A 19867-nucleotide genomic window follows, 5' to 3' on the forward strand; every position below is an offset into this window, starting at 1 on the left:
GGAAATTAACGAGCAGCGTGGAATTTCATTCCGCACGTCAATTTTATCGCTGTTTCTGCTGCGGAAGTCACCTCTTCTCAATGAGAGGATGAAACCCGAAATAAACCCTGCGCCAAAACCTGCACCATATGCTACGGGTTTGAGGCAGGCTTTCCACTGTGGACATCCTGCAGCAAATCAGCTCCATGTGGACCCAACTATTACATGTGGTATATCAGCAAAAGAAAGCAATCAGTTTCCACAGCTGATTTCAGTAGATACCGCGCTTCTGAAGTCTTCACGCTCTCAACACCCTCTTCACCGGGCACCTGGCGACCTCTACTAAACGCAGTGCCGCTGGTCAGGTGATGCGGAAATGGCCAGCTTACTAGTGGCTGCCGGGTGCTCTGAATATTGCAGGTAAAATCAAATGTTGCAATAAGCCACACCCCTGACCACACCCCCTTTTTTGGAAGGGTGTCGGTAGTCATTATTATTCCCTAGGGGTGCCCCAAGACTGAAAATGTTGGCAGACATGGCTGAAGATAAATTTTTTGGGGAGCGAGAAGCTTTGTAAGCATTTCCAGCCTCCAGAAAGGGGAAGTGGGACCTTGCTGGATATATCCGTTATATAGTCCTCTGTATATACAGGTGTGCGGCGCCTGCTGATTCCCGGGTGTATATAGCATATATCAGCGGTCGGATTCAGGGCAGCAGAAATCTGTTACAATGTTTAGCAAAAATCTTTATTTGTAGCATACAAAATTAATTTTGGGCCTATTACAAGTTCCATCACATCGCGCTGCCTGAACGGCGCCGCTCATAATAGACCGAAGGGGTTGTCTGTCACAGTGACGGCTTCTCTTTAAATCCGCTTCCATAGGCTCCTCCCACTTGCAGTCGGCTGCATTCCCAACGTAGACGTATTTCAGGCTCGAGGCCCCTCGGTTATTAAAGGCACCAGTACTCCGCCTCCACCGCCGTGTCTCCGACTGGCGCCACAAACCTCGGTCTCCACCAGCTCACCGCCCTCTCTGGTGGGGCCGCATGCAACAAGCCTTGTGCTTTTTTATTAACTCATTTTTTCAGTCCTGTCGTTTTGTACACGCGAGAGAGTGCAAACATCGTACTGGCTAGAAAACTTGGCACATTCAAAAAACAGCAACTTTTTTTTTTTTCTGTAATGTACAATTTGCTTTTTGTAACTTTATAAATATAGTAACGTCAGTTCCAGTCTGCGGAAAACGGGCGCAAATATTTACATGAAAAATACAAAAAAAAAGTTCTGTAAAACGTCATAAATAAGCCATGAATGGAAAATACTGGAAAAGTTTTAAAGTGTCTTTAACGAAACATCCGTGTACGACGTCTTGGCAGGAAAGTCTGTTCCTCGGCGGCCGAGGTCTCCTCATCTCTTGTCCTGGGGGCGACACGGAGAAAAATGAGAATTACTTGTGGAATACATAGACTTCTACACAGAGCAATTACACCAATCCAGCGCTCCCACAATGCACCACAGCACAGCATGAGAGATCCAGCAGGGGCAGCAGTGAGTTTAGACCTGCAAAGCCCCTTAAGTCTTCACTATTGATGACATAACCTCAGGATACATCATCAATAGTGGATCAGTGGGAATCCGCTGCTCAGAATCCCTGCCGATCAGTTGATTAAAGTGACAGCATTGATCGGGTGAGGGCCGTTGGCACTTCATTCCATACAAAGCACAGCACTGTACAGTGTATAGTGGCGGTGCTTGGTAATGCATCTGAGGCAACGTGACATCAGATGCCTGAGAAGAGGTCACAGCGCTCATCAAACGCGCAGCCGCATCAATCAGCTGATCGATGGGGATCCGAAATAGCGGTCTCCCACAAATCCTATGTTGAGGATAGGTCATCAATAGTGTAGTTCTCGAAAAACCCCTTTAAATGACCACCGAGCAAAACTGATACACTTATGCCTAGGGCAAGGTCTATGAGGGCAGAATAGGACACCTGCATTCTTTTTTTTTTTGGTGGTTTTTGAATTACGGTGCTATTCTCCACCCCCTTGGACATAACACAATGTATCAGTTTTGCCCAGAGGCTTACTTTAAAGCGGTTGACCCACTTCCAGCTGTTTTGCTGCAGGAAACAGAAAGCTCTGTACATTGTGCAGTCGCCTGGGTTGGTACTGCAGGCCGAGTCTTATTCAAGTGAATGGGATTCAGCTTGCAATACCAACCCAATCCACTGCATAATGTACGGCGCTGTCTGCTTCCTGCAGCAAAACGGCTAGAAGTGGGATGACCCCTTTAAGAAGATGCCATCAGAATTTTGAACACAGCTTTGGGTGAGACTAAAATATAATATAGGCTATAACTTGTGAGAAGTACATGATAAGTAAGGGAACGCATTTGTAAAGTTTTCTAGAACTAACCCTATTACTATATCAGGATTTTTTTTTCAATTTCACTCATTTTGAAGGCAACCTTATCTATATATGATAAATGCAGAAAACATTTGTGAAAGTCTTTTATTGCTATTTCTACTCTAAAGAACCAGCAGGTGTCGCTCTTGCAATAGTTGTATATAGAATACTTTAGTTGGCCGATTACAGACAACAATAGGGGATCTCCTTGCAAATTCATCCGCAAGTTGTTCACATACCAACGACTGACTTTACACCAGACGAGTTTTGACAAAACGGCGACTATTGTTTAGGTGAGCTGAAACACAATGACCAGCGACTATTGCTGAAACACAATGACCAGCGACTAGTGAGCGAGTTATGGCTTATCCAGTATCATTTCAATTCACTCTTTAGAGCGATTATTCGGACGACCTCCGGTGTGAAGGTACCTTTACAGTCATCCTAAATGGAAGCAGTAGATTGAATCCATCTGTCCTACAGTCCGCCTCTCTTTTGCCTGAACTGGCTGACAACAGGGAATAATAGCCTACTTTCCATGTGATTCTAGACTGCAGGTGAACTGTTGGGTATTAATCTGATACTTGTGCCCTTCTTCTCTCGCTGGGCCTCCCTGCGCTCCATCCCAGCTCTTCCTAATAATACATTTATTCTTATGGGAGAAATTCCCCAGGATGAGAGATTTTGCCCTCTTGAAAGGAAGCCATCAGTAAGCTGACATGGAGGCCGATAAATCCATCACGTCTCCCGTCACCTACAGAAAGGTGCACAAAAAAGGGCAAATATTTTCCCCTGGGAATAAGCCGGGCTCTCGGCTTTCACGAGGCTCGTGTGATCGGATTTCTCCTGGAGGCCTCTGACTTCTGGGGTCTTTTGAAGTAAGTTTGTAGAGATTTCAGTGAAGATGAGAGACTGCAGTGACATTGACTGCTATGCAAGGCCTGGGGTCACCTGTACAGGAAGGTGTGCTGTCCTTGAGCAGGGAACTATCTGCTGCTCAGTGCAGCCCAACCTCCGTCAGCTGCAGAACAGCTTCCATTATTATGTTGTGCAAAAGAAAATAATCCTGGCAATCTGCCTCATTACAGAAAGTAAATCCCTGGTCACTATTTCACTAGAGCAGCCATACAGGGTGCCATACAGGATGACCCAGCGGCCCCGACTTCTGAATGGCTCACGCTCCAGGGTATGCAACAATGGGCAGCTACTTCCATTCTATCCCGTATAACCAGCAGCTTGGGGTACAATCGCCCAGGCTCATCTCTTACCTCTTTCCGGTCCCCTGTTTTGCCTCTTCCAGATGGATGACTCCTGGAGCCTGCAGACCCCCGGGACGAACTGCTTCCGGATGTGGAACAATTACTGGATATCTGACTCCTGGACAGGAAATTGGGTTTACAGTACGGAATGATTTCTTCATCTATAATGATAGGGAGAGTAAGAGGATCATATGATAAGCCACGGCTAATACTGAGATTAGATGTTATTTATGCAGACCCCTCCAGCGACAGACATATTGGTTCAGCTGACAAGATGGTACATACCATACACATATAACCATAGAAAGTTGACAGCTGAAAAACTTCCCCTCTGATCCATCTAGTCTGCCCTACATCATCTCTCTCCTAGGATACATATATGCTTATTGCAGGCAGCTTGAATTCAATTATTGTTGATTTTCCAATCACGTCTGCTGGAAGTTTGTTCCAAGAATCTAATACACTTACAGTAAAATGATATTCCTGATCTCCACCCCATCCACAACTCATCTCAGATTTTGCCCCCTTGTGCTTGTTTTTATTAGGAAGCTAAACACTCCACTCCTGGCCATTATTTACACCTTTACCATATATAAAAGGTTTCCATCGTGTAATCCCTCTTCCTTCTCTCCTCCTGTAACATATATAAAGGTTTCCATCAGGTCTCCCTATCCTTTCTCTTCCTGTAACATATATAAAGGTTTCCATCAGGTCTCCCTATCCCTTCTCTTCCTGTAACATATATAAAGGTTTCCATCAGGTCTCCCTATCCCTTCTCTTCCTGTAACATATATAAAGGTTTCCATCAGGTCTCCCTATCCCTTCTCTTCCTGTAACATATATAAAGGTTTCCATCAGGTCTCCCTATCCCTTCTCTCCTCCTGTAACATATATAAAGGTTTCCATCAGGTCTCCCTATCCCTTCTCTCCTCCTGTAACATATATAAAGGTTTCCATTATGTCCCTTCTCTCCTCCTGTAGCATATATAAAGGTTTCCATCATGTCCTCCCTCTTCCTTCTCTCCTCCTGTAACATATATAAAGGTTTCCATCATGTCCTCCCTCTTCCTTCTCTCCTCCTGTAACATATATAAAGGTTTCCATCATGTCCTCCCTCTTCCTTCTCTCCTCCTGTAACATATATAAAGGTTTCCATCATGTCCTCCCTCTTCCTTCTCTCCTCCTGTAGCATATATAAAGGTTTCCATCATGTCCTCCCTCTTCCTTCTCTCCTCCTGTAGCATATATAAAGGTTTCCATCATGTCCTCCCTCTTCCTTCTCTCCTCCTGTAGCATATATAAAGGTTTCCATCATGTCCCTCCTCTCCCTTCTCTCCTCCTGTAGCATATATAAAGGTTTCCATCATGTCCCTCCTCTCCCTTCTCTCCTCCTGTAACATATATAAAGGTTTCCATCATGTCCTGCTCTCTCTTCTCTCCTCCTGTAACATATATAAAGGTTTTCATGGTGTTTTCACTATCCCTTCTCTCCTCCTGTAACATATATAAAAGGTTTCCATCGTGTTCTCCCTCTTCCTTCTCTCCTCCTGTAACATATATAAAGGTTTCCATCATGTCCTCCCTCTCTCTCTTCTTTCCTCCTGTAACATATATAAAGTTTCCCATCATGTCCCCCCCCCCCCCCTTCTCTCCTCCTGTAACATATATAAAGGTTTCCATCATATCCCTCCTCTCCGGTTTCTCCTCCTGTAACATATATAAAGGTTCCCATCAGGTCTCCCTCTCTCTTCTCTCCTCTTGTAACATATATAAAGGTTTCCATTATGTCTCTCTTCTCCCTTCTCTCCTCCTGTAGCATATATAAAGGTTTTCATCATGTCCTCCCTCTCCCTTCTCTCCTCCTTTAACATATATAAAGGTGTCTATTATGTCCCTCCTCTCCCTTCTCTCCTCATGTAACATATATAAAGGTTTCCATCATATCCCTTCTCTCCGGTTTCTCCTCCTGTAACATATATAAAGGTTTCCATCATGTCTCCCTCTCCCTTCTCTCCTCCTGTAACATATATAAAGGTTTCCATCATGTTCTCCCTCTTCCTTCTCTCCTCCTGTAACATATATAAAGGTTCCCATAAGGTCTCCCTCTTCCTTCTCTCCTCCTGCAACATATATTAAGGTTCTCATCAGGTCTCCCTCTCCCTTCACTCCTCCTGTAACATATATAAAGGTTTCCATCAGGTCCCCCTCTCCCTTCTCTCCTCCTTTAACATATATAAAGGTTTCCATCATATCCCTCCTCTCAGTTTTCTCCTCCTGCAACATATATAAAGGTTCCCATCATGTTCTCCCTCCTTAGACTGACTGAGGGAATCTGAATGATTCTTAGCCCATGTTAATGGGCCTTAAGTCTTTCCTGATAAGTTTTGTTCTTGAGACCTTCCACCATTTTTTGTTTTTCAGACCTTCCACCATTTTTGTATTCCATTTTTGGACCCTTTAATTAGTGTCTTTCTGTAGGTGAGCTCTCCAGAACTGATTCCAGTATTCCAGATGTGGTCTCACCAGAGCTCTGTACAGGGGATAACAATCTCCCTCCTATGTATTTCATCATAAGCCATGTGCTATTTTCTCTCCTGACTCAATTATGCAACTTAAATACAAATTATTATTATTTTTTTTTTTACTTGCTTTTGTCTTTTGCCACTACGGTATTTTCCATAAGCTACACTGCAGTGAGGTCCTGTTTAAGTAGTTTTTTAGGGTTATGTTAGTGATGCAGCAGAAAAAGTAATAGCTAAATAATAATTATTCACCTTCTCTGTGGTGAATTGGGTGCGTCGTACCGCCCCGCTGCTGTTCGGCTCTGGCTCGTCTCTCTACGGAAGACGTCGCACTGGTGTCCCTCTCCATTGACGAGCCGCAGTATTCCATACGGGGAGAGCCGAGCTCTTCATCAGCTGGAGGGGGCTCAGGTGGTGGTGGGAGGTCTGGAGAACAAAAAAATGCATGACCTCTATAGTGTGAAGAAAAGCTTTGGAAACGCGGCACCAGAGTCTTATCAAGTATGTAAGGAGAACGCGGCGGATCCTTTATTGTGCTGGTTGGTATAGACCGGATCACTGTAATACAGACATTGACAATGAGGAACAGAGATAACGTAGTTCTCTGCTTCTGATCCTCGCAACGTTCAGTGGGAAATATCTGTAATCTTCACTTTGTCACCGAATTCCCCAAATTCCCATTTGAAGGCAATGACAGTCCCGGCCGAAACCTAATCCATTAAGTGGGGATTGTCCGAGCCGCTAATGACTTCAAGATGGAACAGATAGAGCAGATAGGATTTCAAGTGATTTTAATTATTCTCTCTCCCCGGGAGCCACCGCTACATTTGAGGCTTTATCAGAGGAAACCTTTTGCCCATTGTCCATTGCATGTCAGCAAGGAATGTGAAGCCAGAGGAAACACTCTGAATAGGAGCATGGGGTCACGTAAAGAAATGTCCGTACCGGCTGCATGGAAGGTAGTAAATGGCGCAAAAGTCATAGAGAAAATGTTTTGTCATGGTTTATGTGCAGATGTTCGTGGACAGAGGTCGTCATCATTCCCTCACCCATTATAAATTCAACTAGTTTTACTTCTCATATCAAAACTGGAAGAAGGAAGGCGATTTTAGTCAGAGGTTGATCCAGAACTGAAAAAGGGTCTGCTATTTTTCCAAAACAGCGCCACATCTGTCAATAGGTTGTGTGTGGTATTGCATCTTATCTAGAGATGAGCGAGCACGCTCAGATAAAGCAGTTACTCGAGCGAGCATCGGTCATCACGAGTAACTGCTTACTGGTCCGAGCAGGTTCAGGGGGCGTCGGGGAACAGCAGGAGGGAGGGGGGGGGGATGAGAGATCTCTCTCTACCCGCCGCCCCCCCCCAAAGCCTGCTCGGACCAGTAAGCAGTTACTCAAGAAGAGCGATGCTTGCTTGAGTAACTGCTTTATCCGAGTATGCTCACTCATCTTTAATCTTATCCAAATTCAAGTGAATGTAGCTGAACTGCAATACCAGACACAGACAGATGTGGCACTGTTTCTGGAACTGAGCAATCCCCTTGAGACCATGATCACACGGGATGGATTGCGTGAGATTTTAAAGATCTCATCCACTTTGCTGCTGCTGTAAATGTTGCAGATTTTCCGTGCGGAGAGTCTGTGTGGAAAACCCGCTGCAAATTCGGCCCGTGTGAACATAGCCTAAAAGTATGCAGCAGCGCATTCCGCAAATTTGTATCCCATTATTGTCAATGGGAATCCGAGCTGTGAAGACTGAAATCCGCATACAGAAAAAAAAAGTAATTTGTTATTTCTTGGCGTGGATTTTGCGCCAGGAATTCTGCACAGAGATTTGTCCAGTGATCCACAGGAACACAACGGCAGAGCCGAGGCAGAGATCGGCGCTGGATTTTGAGGTGGATTTTGCATGGGAAAATCTGATGTGGATTCTGTATGAGTGAAGATCGCCTAAGGCTTGCCTTTTTGTACTACGTATGAAGCCCCCTCGTGACCGAACACTTCAGCTCACTGCGACCTCCGCCATTTTCAGATATTAAGAGGAGTAATGTAGATTTGTTTGTTTTTTTGCTCAAAGCTTTGTTCATATTGAACTCTATATTTTTCCCTAAAAGCATAAATGGAAAATACAACTGACCTCCTTGCTTGGCTTCCCGGCGGTAATGAGCAGACTTTGATTTTTTCTTGCCTTTCGATTTCTGTGCAGGGGGAGTGCTGACGTCTCCTGACAGAGGTTGTGCTTTTCCTGAATTTAATGAATATAATTTAATAGAAAATGTGTTAATGTATAAACTGCAAATTCTCTAACAAACCTGTAATATCTGAGGAGACCCAACAGAGGAGAAATGTAACCAATGTAGTTACTTGTTAGGGAAGATGAGGAAGAAGCGGAATGATAGTAAGAAAAGAAGAAGTCATGTAATTAGGGAGCAGTCTTATAGTAGTTGTGTTCTTGTACACAGGGGGCCAGTCTTGTAGTAGTTGTATTCTTGCATGCATGGGGCCAGTCTTATAGTAGTTGTGTTCTTGTATGTAGGGGGCAGTCTTATAGTAGTTAAGTTCTTGTACATAGAGGGGCCAGTCCTATAGTATTTGTGTTCTTGTATGTAGGGGGCAGTCTTACAGTAGTTGTGTTCTTGTACACAGGGGGCCAGTCTTGTAGTAGTTGTATTCTTGTACGCATGGGGCCAGTCTTATAGTAGTTGAGTTCTTGTACACAGGGGGCCAGTCCTATAGTAGTTGTGTTCTTGTACGTAGAGGGGCCAGTCTTATAGTAGTTGTGTTCTTGTACGTAGAGGGGCCAGTCTTGTAGTAGTTGTATTCTTGTACACATGGGGCCAGTCTTATAGTAGTTGTGTTCTTGTATGTAGGGGGCAGTCTTATAGTAGTTAAGTTCTTGTACATAGAGGGGCCAGTCCTATAGTATTTGTGTTCTTGTATGTAGGGGGCAGTCTTACAGTAGTTGTGTTCTTGTACACAGGGGGCCAGTCTTGTAGTAGTTGTATTCTTGTACGCATGGGGCCAGTCTTATAGTAGTTGAGTTCTTGTACACAGGGGGCCAGTCCTATAGTAGTTGTGTTCTTGTACGTAGAGGGGCCAGTCCTATAGTAGCTGTGTTCTTGTACGTAGAGGGACCGGTCTTTATAGTAGTTGTGTTCTTGTACGTAGAGGGGCCAGTCCTATAGTAGCTGTGTTCTTGTACGTAGAGGGGCCAGTCCTATAGTAGCTGTGTTCTTGTACGTAGAGGGGCCAGTCTTATAGTAGTTGTGCTCTTGTACGTAGAGGGGCCAGTCTTATAGTAGTTGTGCTCTTGTACGTAGAGGGGCCAGTCTTATAGTAGTTGTGCTCTTGTACGTAGAGGGGCCAGTCTTATAGTAGTTGTGCTCTTGTACGTAGAGGGGCCAGTCTTATAGTAGTTGTGCTCTTGTATGTAGAGGGGCCAGTCTTATAGTAGTTGTGCTCTTGTACGTAGAGGGGCCAGTCTTATAGTAGTTGTGCTCTTGTACGTAGAGGGGCCAGTCTTTTATAGTAGTTGTGTTCTTGTATGTAGGGGGCAGTCTTATAGTAGTTGTGTTCTTGTACGTAAAGGGGCGAGTCTTCTAGTAGTTGTGTTCTTGTACGTAGAGGGGCCAGTCTTATAGTAGTTGTGTTCTTGTACGTAGAGGGCCAGTCTTATAGTAGTTGAGTTCTTGTATGTAGAGGGGCCAGACTTTTATAGTAGTTGTGTTCTTGTATGTAGGGGGATTTTACAAGCTTTTCTTGGTGTGTTTTTTTTTTGTATATAGAATTTGCATGCGTTTTTTCAGTTGTTTGCCATGGACCCGAAAAATGCAAAAAAAATGAAGAAAAACACCACAACCTCCTGGCTATCCACTACTATCAAAAAAAGAATTTCACTGCTGACTTTAGGATAACTTCTGGCAGCAGTGGTTTTTAGGTAAAAGTGAAGAAATGCCGCAGAAAACAGATTTTTTGTAAATAGTAGGTAGTATTACAGTATAGCTCCTGTTTGGTACTGACCTGTGTTGGGGTAATTGACATTCTCGGAACTGAGTGTGGGATTCTGGCTGAGGTTTCGTCTGTGACCATGCCGCGGCGTCTCCCCACCCTCTGCAGAAAGGCTGGGGCTACACTGGGTCGGAGGAGGACTGGGAGCTCTTTGCATTGGTACAGATCCAGTTGGCATTCGCCTACGTAATGAAAATAAAGATAATGTAAGTCCGCTCGATGTACTGGAATATTCTAAGACTCATATGCTCGATTCCCCAACCTGGGAAGGTGAGGAGACCCCATAATTAAAGTTATATGACTGAACACATGGGATAATATTTGGGTTTGAGGAGAATTCTTACCTGGGATGAGGAGGGAGGTCAAACTGTTGCAGTCTTGGAATGTCCTCTGACTCATGGAGCTCATCGCGTGGGGATGGGGTAAGTGTAGCTGTCGACTGCTGACCATAGGACTGTGCTGGAGAAGAAGCTTCTCCGCGAGGGGGAGGAGGAGGACAATCTTCTGGAATGTTCTCCATCAAATATGTCCTTTCCGGTAATGGTGGACACCATTCTTCTGTTTCAGAACTGTGAAAAAATGATTTGAGACGATTTTAGTAGAAAACTAAAATAGTGAATGATACTTTGAAGAAAATATTAAGTATTTACTCAGATTTCTTTAATCCTTAAGCACACAGACCTTTTTTCGATTTTTGGTTTCTCACCTCTCTATCAAAAAATCATAACTAATTTTTCCATTGACACAGCTTATAAGTGCTTGTTTTTTTTGAGTGAAAAGTTTTGTTTTTAATGGGATCGTTTATTGCACCATTTAACGTACTGAAATAGGGGAAAAAATGCAGTTTTTTCCCCAAACTTTTAGTATCCTTTCCAAAAATAGACTTTTTTCCACACTTATTTTGATTTATTTTTAGTCCTCATAGGGGACTTGAATTTGCAAGAGTTTGATCACCAATACCATATACTGTAATACTTTAGTAGTGCAGTATACAGTATTTCTGACAGCATTGTATTAAGACAGGCAACAGGCCAGACTTTATACACGGCATCCCTGGGGGGCCTTCAGAAGGCACTGGGCTCCCATGTCAACCGAAAGGCACCTCACGATCTCATTGCGGGGGGCTATTTAGGACCTCCGAAATCTGATTGGAGCAATAACAGTGGCATTTAAAGGGTTAAAGCCTTGGTCACCAATGCTGATCATGACTGCTGCGGGCAAGTAAGAGCTGTCAAAGAGCTCTCGAGCCAGTTCCATGCAAACCCCGCTACTGGAGGGCATACTTCTACATCCTTTAGCTTCAAGGGGTTAAAATGTTGTTGAAACAAAACCAAAAATTTTGTATTTCCTGGAATATAGGATCCCCTCTCCCACCCACCATGTTCTTCCATGCTCCCTCTTTTCAGTAATTAGTGCCAGGGTGGTGCATGACACATTATTTCTGGAAAGTTCAACTTCCAACTGGAGAGTCGCTCCAGACTTCAGAGATTCTGAACGGCTGCAATTAGGAGGCGGCAAAGCTCGGGGGCATCCAAACTAACCCTATAACTTTTATGACACTGTGCCATGGCTTGTGCCCAATAGGCACTTCTCATATACAAATATCAGGAGACGTACCCAGTATTTCCTAATAACCGCTGGCACAAGCTCAGAATCCTCGGTTTCTACAATTATTTCTTACAGTTTAATAAACGGCCGATTCCCAGGACAATAAGTAATTTCTCTCCTGCTCTTCATTGGACGTGATCTGAGTGACAAGCGGGGAAGTCCACAGATGTAGCTGTCAGCTCCCCCACAGGAAAATATGGCTTTATTGTTGTGTTTATTAAAATGAATCAGACTCTCAAGTCCGCGGTTTACAAACAGCAGCGTCTTAATTCAGCGCAATTATAAACAAACAAGATCGATCGCCAAGAATCTGCTGGCTCGCTGCAGCTTGACAGACTCTGGAGCATAAGCCCGGGCTGGAAGAGGCGGCTGGTTTGGAAGAACACTCACTTCATTTCCATGTCGGAGTCTTCATCCTGGAAGTGATTCAGCTCGTTGGCTGGTGGTGGAGGTGGCAACACTTCTGTCCAGTTTAGAGATGGTGTCTTTACTGGTTTCCCCATTGATTTCTGTTTACCAGGCTTGGGGACTGGAACAAAATGGTAACATGGACAAACAGATATGTGAAAACAGGAGTGCAATATTCACAAGATTGACAATGACCAGAATACTGCCCATACCCCTGTATATAGAATCAATCATAGCAGCTATTGTGTATTCTGGTACATAGGGGCAGTATTATAGTAGTTATATTCTTGTACATAGAGAGCAGTATTATAGTAGCTATATTCTTGTACATAGGGGGCAGTATTATAGTAGTTATATTCTTGTACATAGGGGGCAGTATTATAGTAGTTATGCTCTTGTACATAGGGGGCAGTATTATAGTAGTTATATTCTTGTACATAGGGGCAGTATTATAGTAGTTATATTCTTGTACATAGAGGGCAGTATTATAGTAGTTATATTCTTGTACATAGGGAGCAGTATTATAGTAGTTATGTTCTTGTACATAGAGGGCAGTATTATAGTAGTTATGTTCTTGTACATAGAGGGCAGTATTATAGTAGTTATATTCTTGTACATAGAGGGCAGTATTATAGTAGTTATATTCTTGTACATAGAGGGCAGTATTATAGTAGTTATATTCTTGTACATAGAGGGCAGTATTATAGTAGTTATATTCTTGTACATAGGGGGCAGTATTATAGTAGTTATATTCTTGTACATAGAGGGCAGTATTATAGTAGTTATATTCTTGTACGTAGGAGGTAGTATTATAGTAGTTATATTCTTGTACATAGGAGCAGTATTATAGTAGTTATATTCTTGTACATAGCAGGCAGTATTATAGTAGTTATATTCTCGTACATAGGGGGCAGTATTATAGTAGTTATATTCTTGTACATAGGGGGCAGTATTATAGTAGTTATATTCTTGTACATAGGGGGCAGTATTATAGTAGCTATATTCTTGTACATAGCAGGCAGTATTATAGTAGTTATATTCTTGTACATAGGGAGCAGTACTATAGTAGTTATATTCTTGTACATAGGGGGCAGTATTATAGTAGTCATATTCCTGTACATAGGGGGCAGTATTATAGTAGTTATATTCTTGTACATAGGAGCAGTATTATAGTAGTTATATTCTTGTACATAGCAGGCAGTATTATAGTAGTTATATTCTTGTACATAGGGGGCAGTATTCTAGTAGTTATATTCTTGTACATAGGGGGCAGTATTCTAGTAGTTATATTCCTGTATATAGGGGGCAGTATTATAGTAGTTATATTCTTGTACATAGGAGGCAGTATTATAGTAGTTATATTCTTGTACATAGGGGGCAGTATTATAGTAGTTATATTCTCGTACATAGGGGGCAGTATTATAGTAGTTATATTCTTGTACATAGGGGGCAGTATTATAGTAGTTATATTCTTGTACATAGGGGGCAGTATTATAGTAGTTATATTCTCGTACATAGAAGGCAGTATTATAGTAGTTATATTATTGTACATAGGAGGCACTATTATAGTAGTTATATTCTAGTACATAGGGGGCAGTATTATAGTAGTTATATTCTTGTACATGGGGGGGGGCAGTATTATAGTACTTATATTCTTGTACATAGGAGGCAGTATTATAGTAGTTATATTTTTCTATTATGGAAGTTTTGAAGTCTTGTATATTCAGTAAAGGGCAGTATTATAGTAGTTATATTCTTGTACATAGGGGGCAGTTTTTTAGTAGTTATATTCTTGTACATAGGAGGCAGTATTATAGTAGTTATATTTTTCTATTATGGAAGTTTTGAAGTCTTGTATATTCAGTAAAGGGCAGTATTATAGTAGTTATATTCTTGTACATAGGGGGCAGTATTATAGTAGTTATATTCTTGTACATAGGGGGCAGTATTATAGTAGTTATATTCTTGTACATAGGGGGCAGTATTATAGTAGTTATATTCTTGTACATAGGGGGCAGTATTATAGTAGTTATATTCTTGTACATAGGAGGCAGTATTATAGTAGTTATATTCTTGTACATAGGGGGCAGTATTATAGTAGTTATATTCTCGTACATAGGGGGCAGTATTATAGTAGTTATATTCTTGTACATAGGGGGCAGTATTATAGTACTTATATTCTTGTACATAGGAGGCAGTATTATAGTAGTTATATTTTTCTATTATGGAAGTTTTGAAGTCTTGTATATTCAGTAAAGGGCAGTATTATAGTACTTATGTTATCATACAAGGCAGGCAGTGGTGGTTTCTGTTGCGGTGAAAGGACAACAACTGAACTACCTTGGAATGTGACTACTGCTTTTGTATCTCAGAAATGTGCTTAGACCAACTTCTCTCATATTTAAATACCGTTTTCTGCTTTGTTTCGGTCAGGCTGTGCATATAGGATTCCAGATGTCCCAGCTTGGACGTTCCAGGCATTGTCCTCCGATTCAGGAGAGTGCAGGTTCTGACCACCATAGGGCACCACCGGAGTGGTGGCATAAGGAGTTGTGTGCTGTGAGTAAGCTCCATTGAAAGTCCTCATGTCGTCGCTGGTGGGGTCAATGGTGCTGTAAATTGGTCCATCTGAGACACCTGTCCCAAATTTTTCTGTCTGCGCGATGTAATTAGAGATCCCAGCATCTGTCCAAACCAGAGGAGATTTAAAGGGATTGTCAGAGTTAGGCAAACCCCTGCCAATGGGTCCCCCATGCATTAAGATAAACAATCAGCAGTTACTTACCTCTCTGCTCCCCCGTTCGTCGTCCCCCACTGGCTCGAGTCTCGGCTGTGAGATCACTCTTCATGCTGAGCCTGTCTACGAACCAGCTGCTGTAGCCAATGACAGCAGTCAGCAATGAAGGCTGAGCGCTGTTATTGGCTGCTGCAGTAGGCTTATGAGACTACACAGCTGCCTATAAACAGCGGAGACCAGAGCTGGTGGGGAGGGGGATGAATGGGGAAGTGGAGAGAGGGGAATAACTGCTGATTTTTTTATTTTAATGCATGGGGGAACCGTTGAGAGGAGTTTCCTTAACTCTGACAACCCCTTTAATAACCCGAAAACATTTCTATTAATTAATCCATCGTTAATAAGATACTGCTATTCCATGATCAGTGCATAGTTACTGTGTAAATGCTTCTACCAATAAACATACAACAGAAGGGAAATGAGATTTGCTCTGCATGTCATAACAAAGAATGACTCCTAGAAGAAGAATATCTTTATTGCCTAAACATACTTCATTGTGAGCTTTGTTTAGTATTACATCTGAATATTAGCATTTGGCCAAAACTCATAGCAAACTGCCCAGACAATCCAAGCGAATGTAAAATGGTCCTCGCTGCAATATATTTGGTCACTGTAGGCAATGATTGACTTCCAGTCTAAGGGTCATAGTCCATGAGGTTCTTAACCCGCAGTGGGGTTTGCGTAGCTTACCATTGTAGTATCTCTCTGAGGGGTTGTGATTTACAGGGCAGCAGTTCACTGCAGACTCCTTGGGTTTGCCATTTCTCAGGAGGTTGGTTGCCGGCCAGGAATCGGCCAGCCAAGGGTAGTTGGATGCACTAGTTGCCAACATTCCAGGTCTGGGGAAATAGGAGAACCACAATAGTTTAATTAAGAAAGCCCCTAATCTCCTTTGCGTATGGACATAATAGATGGGGATCCCTACTCTGAGAGGCAGAAAGGAGAGATGTTCTGGAGGACACAGGCCACCCTTATATTATACCACCATGTAGTACGACATTTTCCCTGCAGGTGTCGTTGCAAGGGAAATACCTGAGTGGCAGCAGCTTCCCTGAATAAGAGATTTACTGCTTATTATACTTCTATTTCCATGTAAATCACAAGGGTCATACTGAAAGTAATGCAAAAGTGGTCACAACTTTGATATTAAATTACAGAAGTCGTTCAAACTGCACATATTGGTAGAGGAACTCTTCATCTATACTAAAGTATAGTTTAGAAGCCCTTCTTCACTGCAGGTAAATAATGGATTCCAAGCAGAGACAATGTGCAGTCATTGACAAATGAACTGTGCAGGCTGTTCGATATCCAATGAACGCTACAGAATGTTTGTGGAGATGACACAATTGAGGAGAGCAACGTGAACAGATGGATGAAGAAGTTTTAGGAAAAGTAAATCAGCATTGAAGACAAACCCGGAATTTGATGACCATTAACTGAGACATCTGATTGGCTGAATTGATTCGTATGGTAAGACGAGTCGCAATCAGTGAGCTCGCTGCACAAATGGACTGCGGTCACAATGCCATACATAGGATGGTGGAAAACCTAGGGTGCCAGAAAGTGAGTGCAAAGTTGGTACCTCGGTAGCCGACACCCAACTTGGAGGAAAGCGTGAAAGTCTGCTGTGATCTGCTGAAAGCATGTGAAACCAATGAAGACACATTTTTTTTAATAAACTGTTGACGGGATGAAACGTGAAGGAATTTTCATGGTCCTGAAATAAAGAATGAATGGTGTCACACCTCTTCGCGAAGGTCTAAGACGTTCAATAGTCAGCAGTCTGTATAGCAAATCATGGGGACTGCTTTTTTGGGTGACATTCTCCTTGAATTTCTGGAACATGGCCATACCATGACTAGTAAGCTGTACATGGAGACAATGAATAAGCTCAGAGGAGCCATAAGGAGGAAGACAATGAACAAGAATCTGAAAAGGATCTACATTCACCATGAAGATGTGCAACCACACACATTTCTGGCAATAAATCAGGCGGCCGGCAAATTGGGCTTGTGCCCGGTACACTGTACAGTCCGGATCTGGCTCCCTCTGACTTCCACCAGTTCGGTCTAATGAAGAACAGTCTTTGGGAATGATGATCTGATGACACAGATGAGGTGAAGGAGTTGGTACAACAAGTGCATTCGTGAGTTGGATTCAGCGATGGTGCAGAAGCACCACATGTGATAGGGATTGTATTGAGTAGTACCTTTTGTATAGGGGAAGAGTTTCTCCACCAACTTGAACATCCTATATAAGTTAATGAAAACGCTCTGACCATTTTTGCATTATGTTCAGTACGACCCTCACATATACAGTAGGGAGTAATATAAGGGCAGACTGGATGGGCCTTTCCTGCCATCAATTTTCTGGGTTTCTGCATATAATGTGTTGATATGTGATCTCTCACCTGGTCGTTATATGACTGGAGCCTTCGGTGTGAGGAAAAGACACTGAAAAGAAGGAACAAGTTAATAAGTAACCTGATAATATCTACATGCAAAACTGAGGGCGACAATGATGAGTGCAAGCGAGAGGTTACCTGCTGGGGTGTAGGCGAAGGAGGCTGTGGGGTAAAGACATACAACATGTTAGTCATCTCTGCAGCACATGCTATGGGTCCCGTTAACGGAGCTTTGTATAACAACTAACGGTCTACTATTGGACTTACCTGTATAATGACTCAGCTCCTTCCTCTTCTTCCTGCGGCAGTATATCCAGACGCTGAAGCACATCAGGATTACCCAGCATGCCCCACCTATGCCTGCGATGAATGCTGGCTGCTTCACAACATCCGTAATCTGTTCTGTCAGGCTGACGCTATCTCCATTGTTAATGGATGCGTGATCTGCGGAGGGTTCTGCGGACAAAGAGGAGGGGATTTCTGGTGTGCAAAACTTGTCATACGAACATGAATGGGGATTTAATAGGTACAGAAGAGGTCTACTTACTGATCTGGATGGTGATTGGCTGGCTCTTAACTCCAAAACCGGCGCTTGTGGCTGCAGCAACCTCAACGCGGTAAAGAATTCCTGGGACCAGACCTCGTATGACTGCGCTGTGCACGGCGCCATCCACTGTCCTGTTGATGTGATAACGAGACTCGTTTCCTAAACACCAGATCTATGGAAAAAAAATTAAATATGTAAGAACCTGGATTGGTAATAGAAGTCTATGTGTCACTTGTAAATGGACATTCAGGAGCAGACTTCGCAGAAGTGGTCTATTGCAGCGCCTGTGATGGTAGCAGTAACCTGGTATTGCACTGTACTTGCTCTGCAGGTTTAGGAGATTCACCAACATTAATTGAAAAAAGCTGTTCACTTTGGACAAGGCCTGTTCACTAAGTATCTTCTCTGGTAACTAATTGTGGGGTGTACCACTGCTGGGACGGAAGCATTACATGGCAGTAATGGTGCTCTGACTAATGCAGGGAAGTCCTGACAGGAGGAACACATCCACTGCCTCCAATGGACATATAATTTCCACCTATAAATGCATTCAATAACCAGCCAAGTAGAACTGGGCCGTCCATCATCCTTCAATTAAGACGTTTTTGAAAATACTTGACCAAATGGTTGAAAGTAAATTAACACATAACTTTTAGGTTGTGCTCCTTGATAGCAGATTTGCTGCAGATTGTGTTGCTGATCTGCAGCAGTTTCACCACTTGCATTTGTATTCAATTGAAAGGATGAAATCTGTTGCAAATCAGCTGTGTGTGAATGCGCAATAACTATCTTTAAGCCTATGGAAACCTTGTATGAAAAATCAATACACACATATCTTACTAAGTAACTACAGAAATGAAATGATGCACAGTTTTTTTGCATTGGGTTTTCCTTCTCATGTATTTAGAAAACCTCATACTTGGTTTGCAGGCTTTCCCACATTCATGTTTTGTGGCTGCAGGTATTCCCAGGACTAATTAGCTGGCTCCCTCATGAATATGCACAGGCTCAGCTCTCCCATTCCGTATCCTCTCTCTGAGAGGACTGAATTACAGCCCTCTGTAATAGTAGCTTTCTCTGATCTTTGCCCTCCTGATCTCCACCACTATCCCCCAGCAAGGTCATAAGAGTCCTCTGTAATAGCTCACCGGAAAGGCAGTGAATGCACATTCACAACAATGGAGCAGGCTAGCGGAGAAGCTAGCATTTTACTGTGACAGGCATAGAAATCAAACTATTCGAAATATTTAATGAAAAGCAATTACAAAAAAAGTCTTCAATTACGGGCTTATTCCAACGTGCGTATATCAGCCAGGTTTTCACGCTGGCCAATATACGCTGTCCCTCTCTTTGCAGGGGGAGGAGGTGCGCTGGGCCCGGGAGCAGTGCACTGAGCTCCCGCCCCCTCTCTCCACCCCTCGACACTATTTGCAATGGAAGGGGGCAGAACTTAGCTCCGCCCCTCCTCCTGTTGCAAACAGTGGCGAGGGGCGGAGAGGTGGCGGGAGCTCAGTGCACTGCTCCCGGGCCCAGCGCACCTCCTCCCCTTGCAGAGAGTGACAGCGTATGTCGGCCGGGCGTGACTAATATATGAAGAGATTGTGTTGCTACTGTCGGTTAACACAGGGCAACAATGAAGGGAGGAGGAAGTCTGATGGTGTGCCGCTGGGGAGCGTACACTAACATGACTCCATGTATGGTACAGCCTATTGGCAGGTGTGTGGCACAGGTATTGTCCTACCTGTAACCGTTCACTTGGAGCTTCAACCATCCCCTTACTTTGTATCACTGGGCAGCCCGCACCAACTAGTAAGATCGCTCTAATGCATTTGTGTTTAATACCCAGATTTGAGTAGTTCACTCTTGTGGCGTTTTTGCAAAATTTGGTTGAATTGAACCTTTTTTTGATAAAACGATCTGACGGACTCT

The 19867-nt window shown here is 43.2% G+C and overlaps 1 protein-coding gene across 2 annotated transcripts in view; it reads right to left on the reverse strand.

Moving 5' to 3' along the window:
* Nucleotides 1–703: 703 nt before the first annotated feature.
* ROBO3 (roundabout guidance receptor 3) overlaps nt 704–19867 on the reverse strand; it is a 355409-nt gene continuing 336245 nt past the window's right edge. For both annotated transcript variants that reach the window (XM_066606664.1, XM_066606663.1), the window contains 13 exons: nt 17939–18110; nt 17659–17847; nt 17530–17553; nt 17398–17440; nt 15678–15826; nt 14603–14878; nt 12176–12314; nt 10522–10746; nt 10190–10359; nt 8307–8414; nt 6422–6595; nt 3657–3808; nt 704–1399 (listed from right to left, as the gene is read on the reverse strand). In XM_066606664.1, the coding sequence (XP_066462761.1) occupies nt 1388–1399; nt 3657–3808; nt 6422–6595; nt 8307–8414; nt 10190–10359; nt 10522–10746; nt 12176–12314; nt 14603–14878; nt 15678–15826; nt 17398–17440; nt 17530–17553; nt 17659–17847; nt 17939–18110 (1833 nt within the window). In that variant the 3' untranslated portion in view covers nt 704–1387. The remainder of the gene's footprint in view (nt 1400–3656; nt 3809–6421; nt 6596–8306; nt 8415–10189; nt 10360–10521; nt 10747–12175; nt 12315–14602; nt 14879–15677; nt 15827–17397; nt 17441–17529; nt 17554–17658; nt 17848–17938; nt 18111–19867) is intronic.

The sequence above is a fragment of the Eleutherodactylus coqui genome, chromosome 6 (assembly GCF_035609145.1).
Source record: "Eleutherodactylus coqui strain aEleCoq1 chromosome 6, aEleCoq1.hap1, whole genome shotgun sequence".
NCBI lineage: Eukaryota > Metazoa > Chordata > Amphibia > Anura > Eleutherodactylidae > Eleutherodactylus > Eleutherodactylus coqui.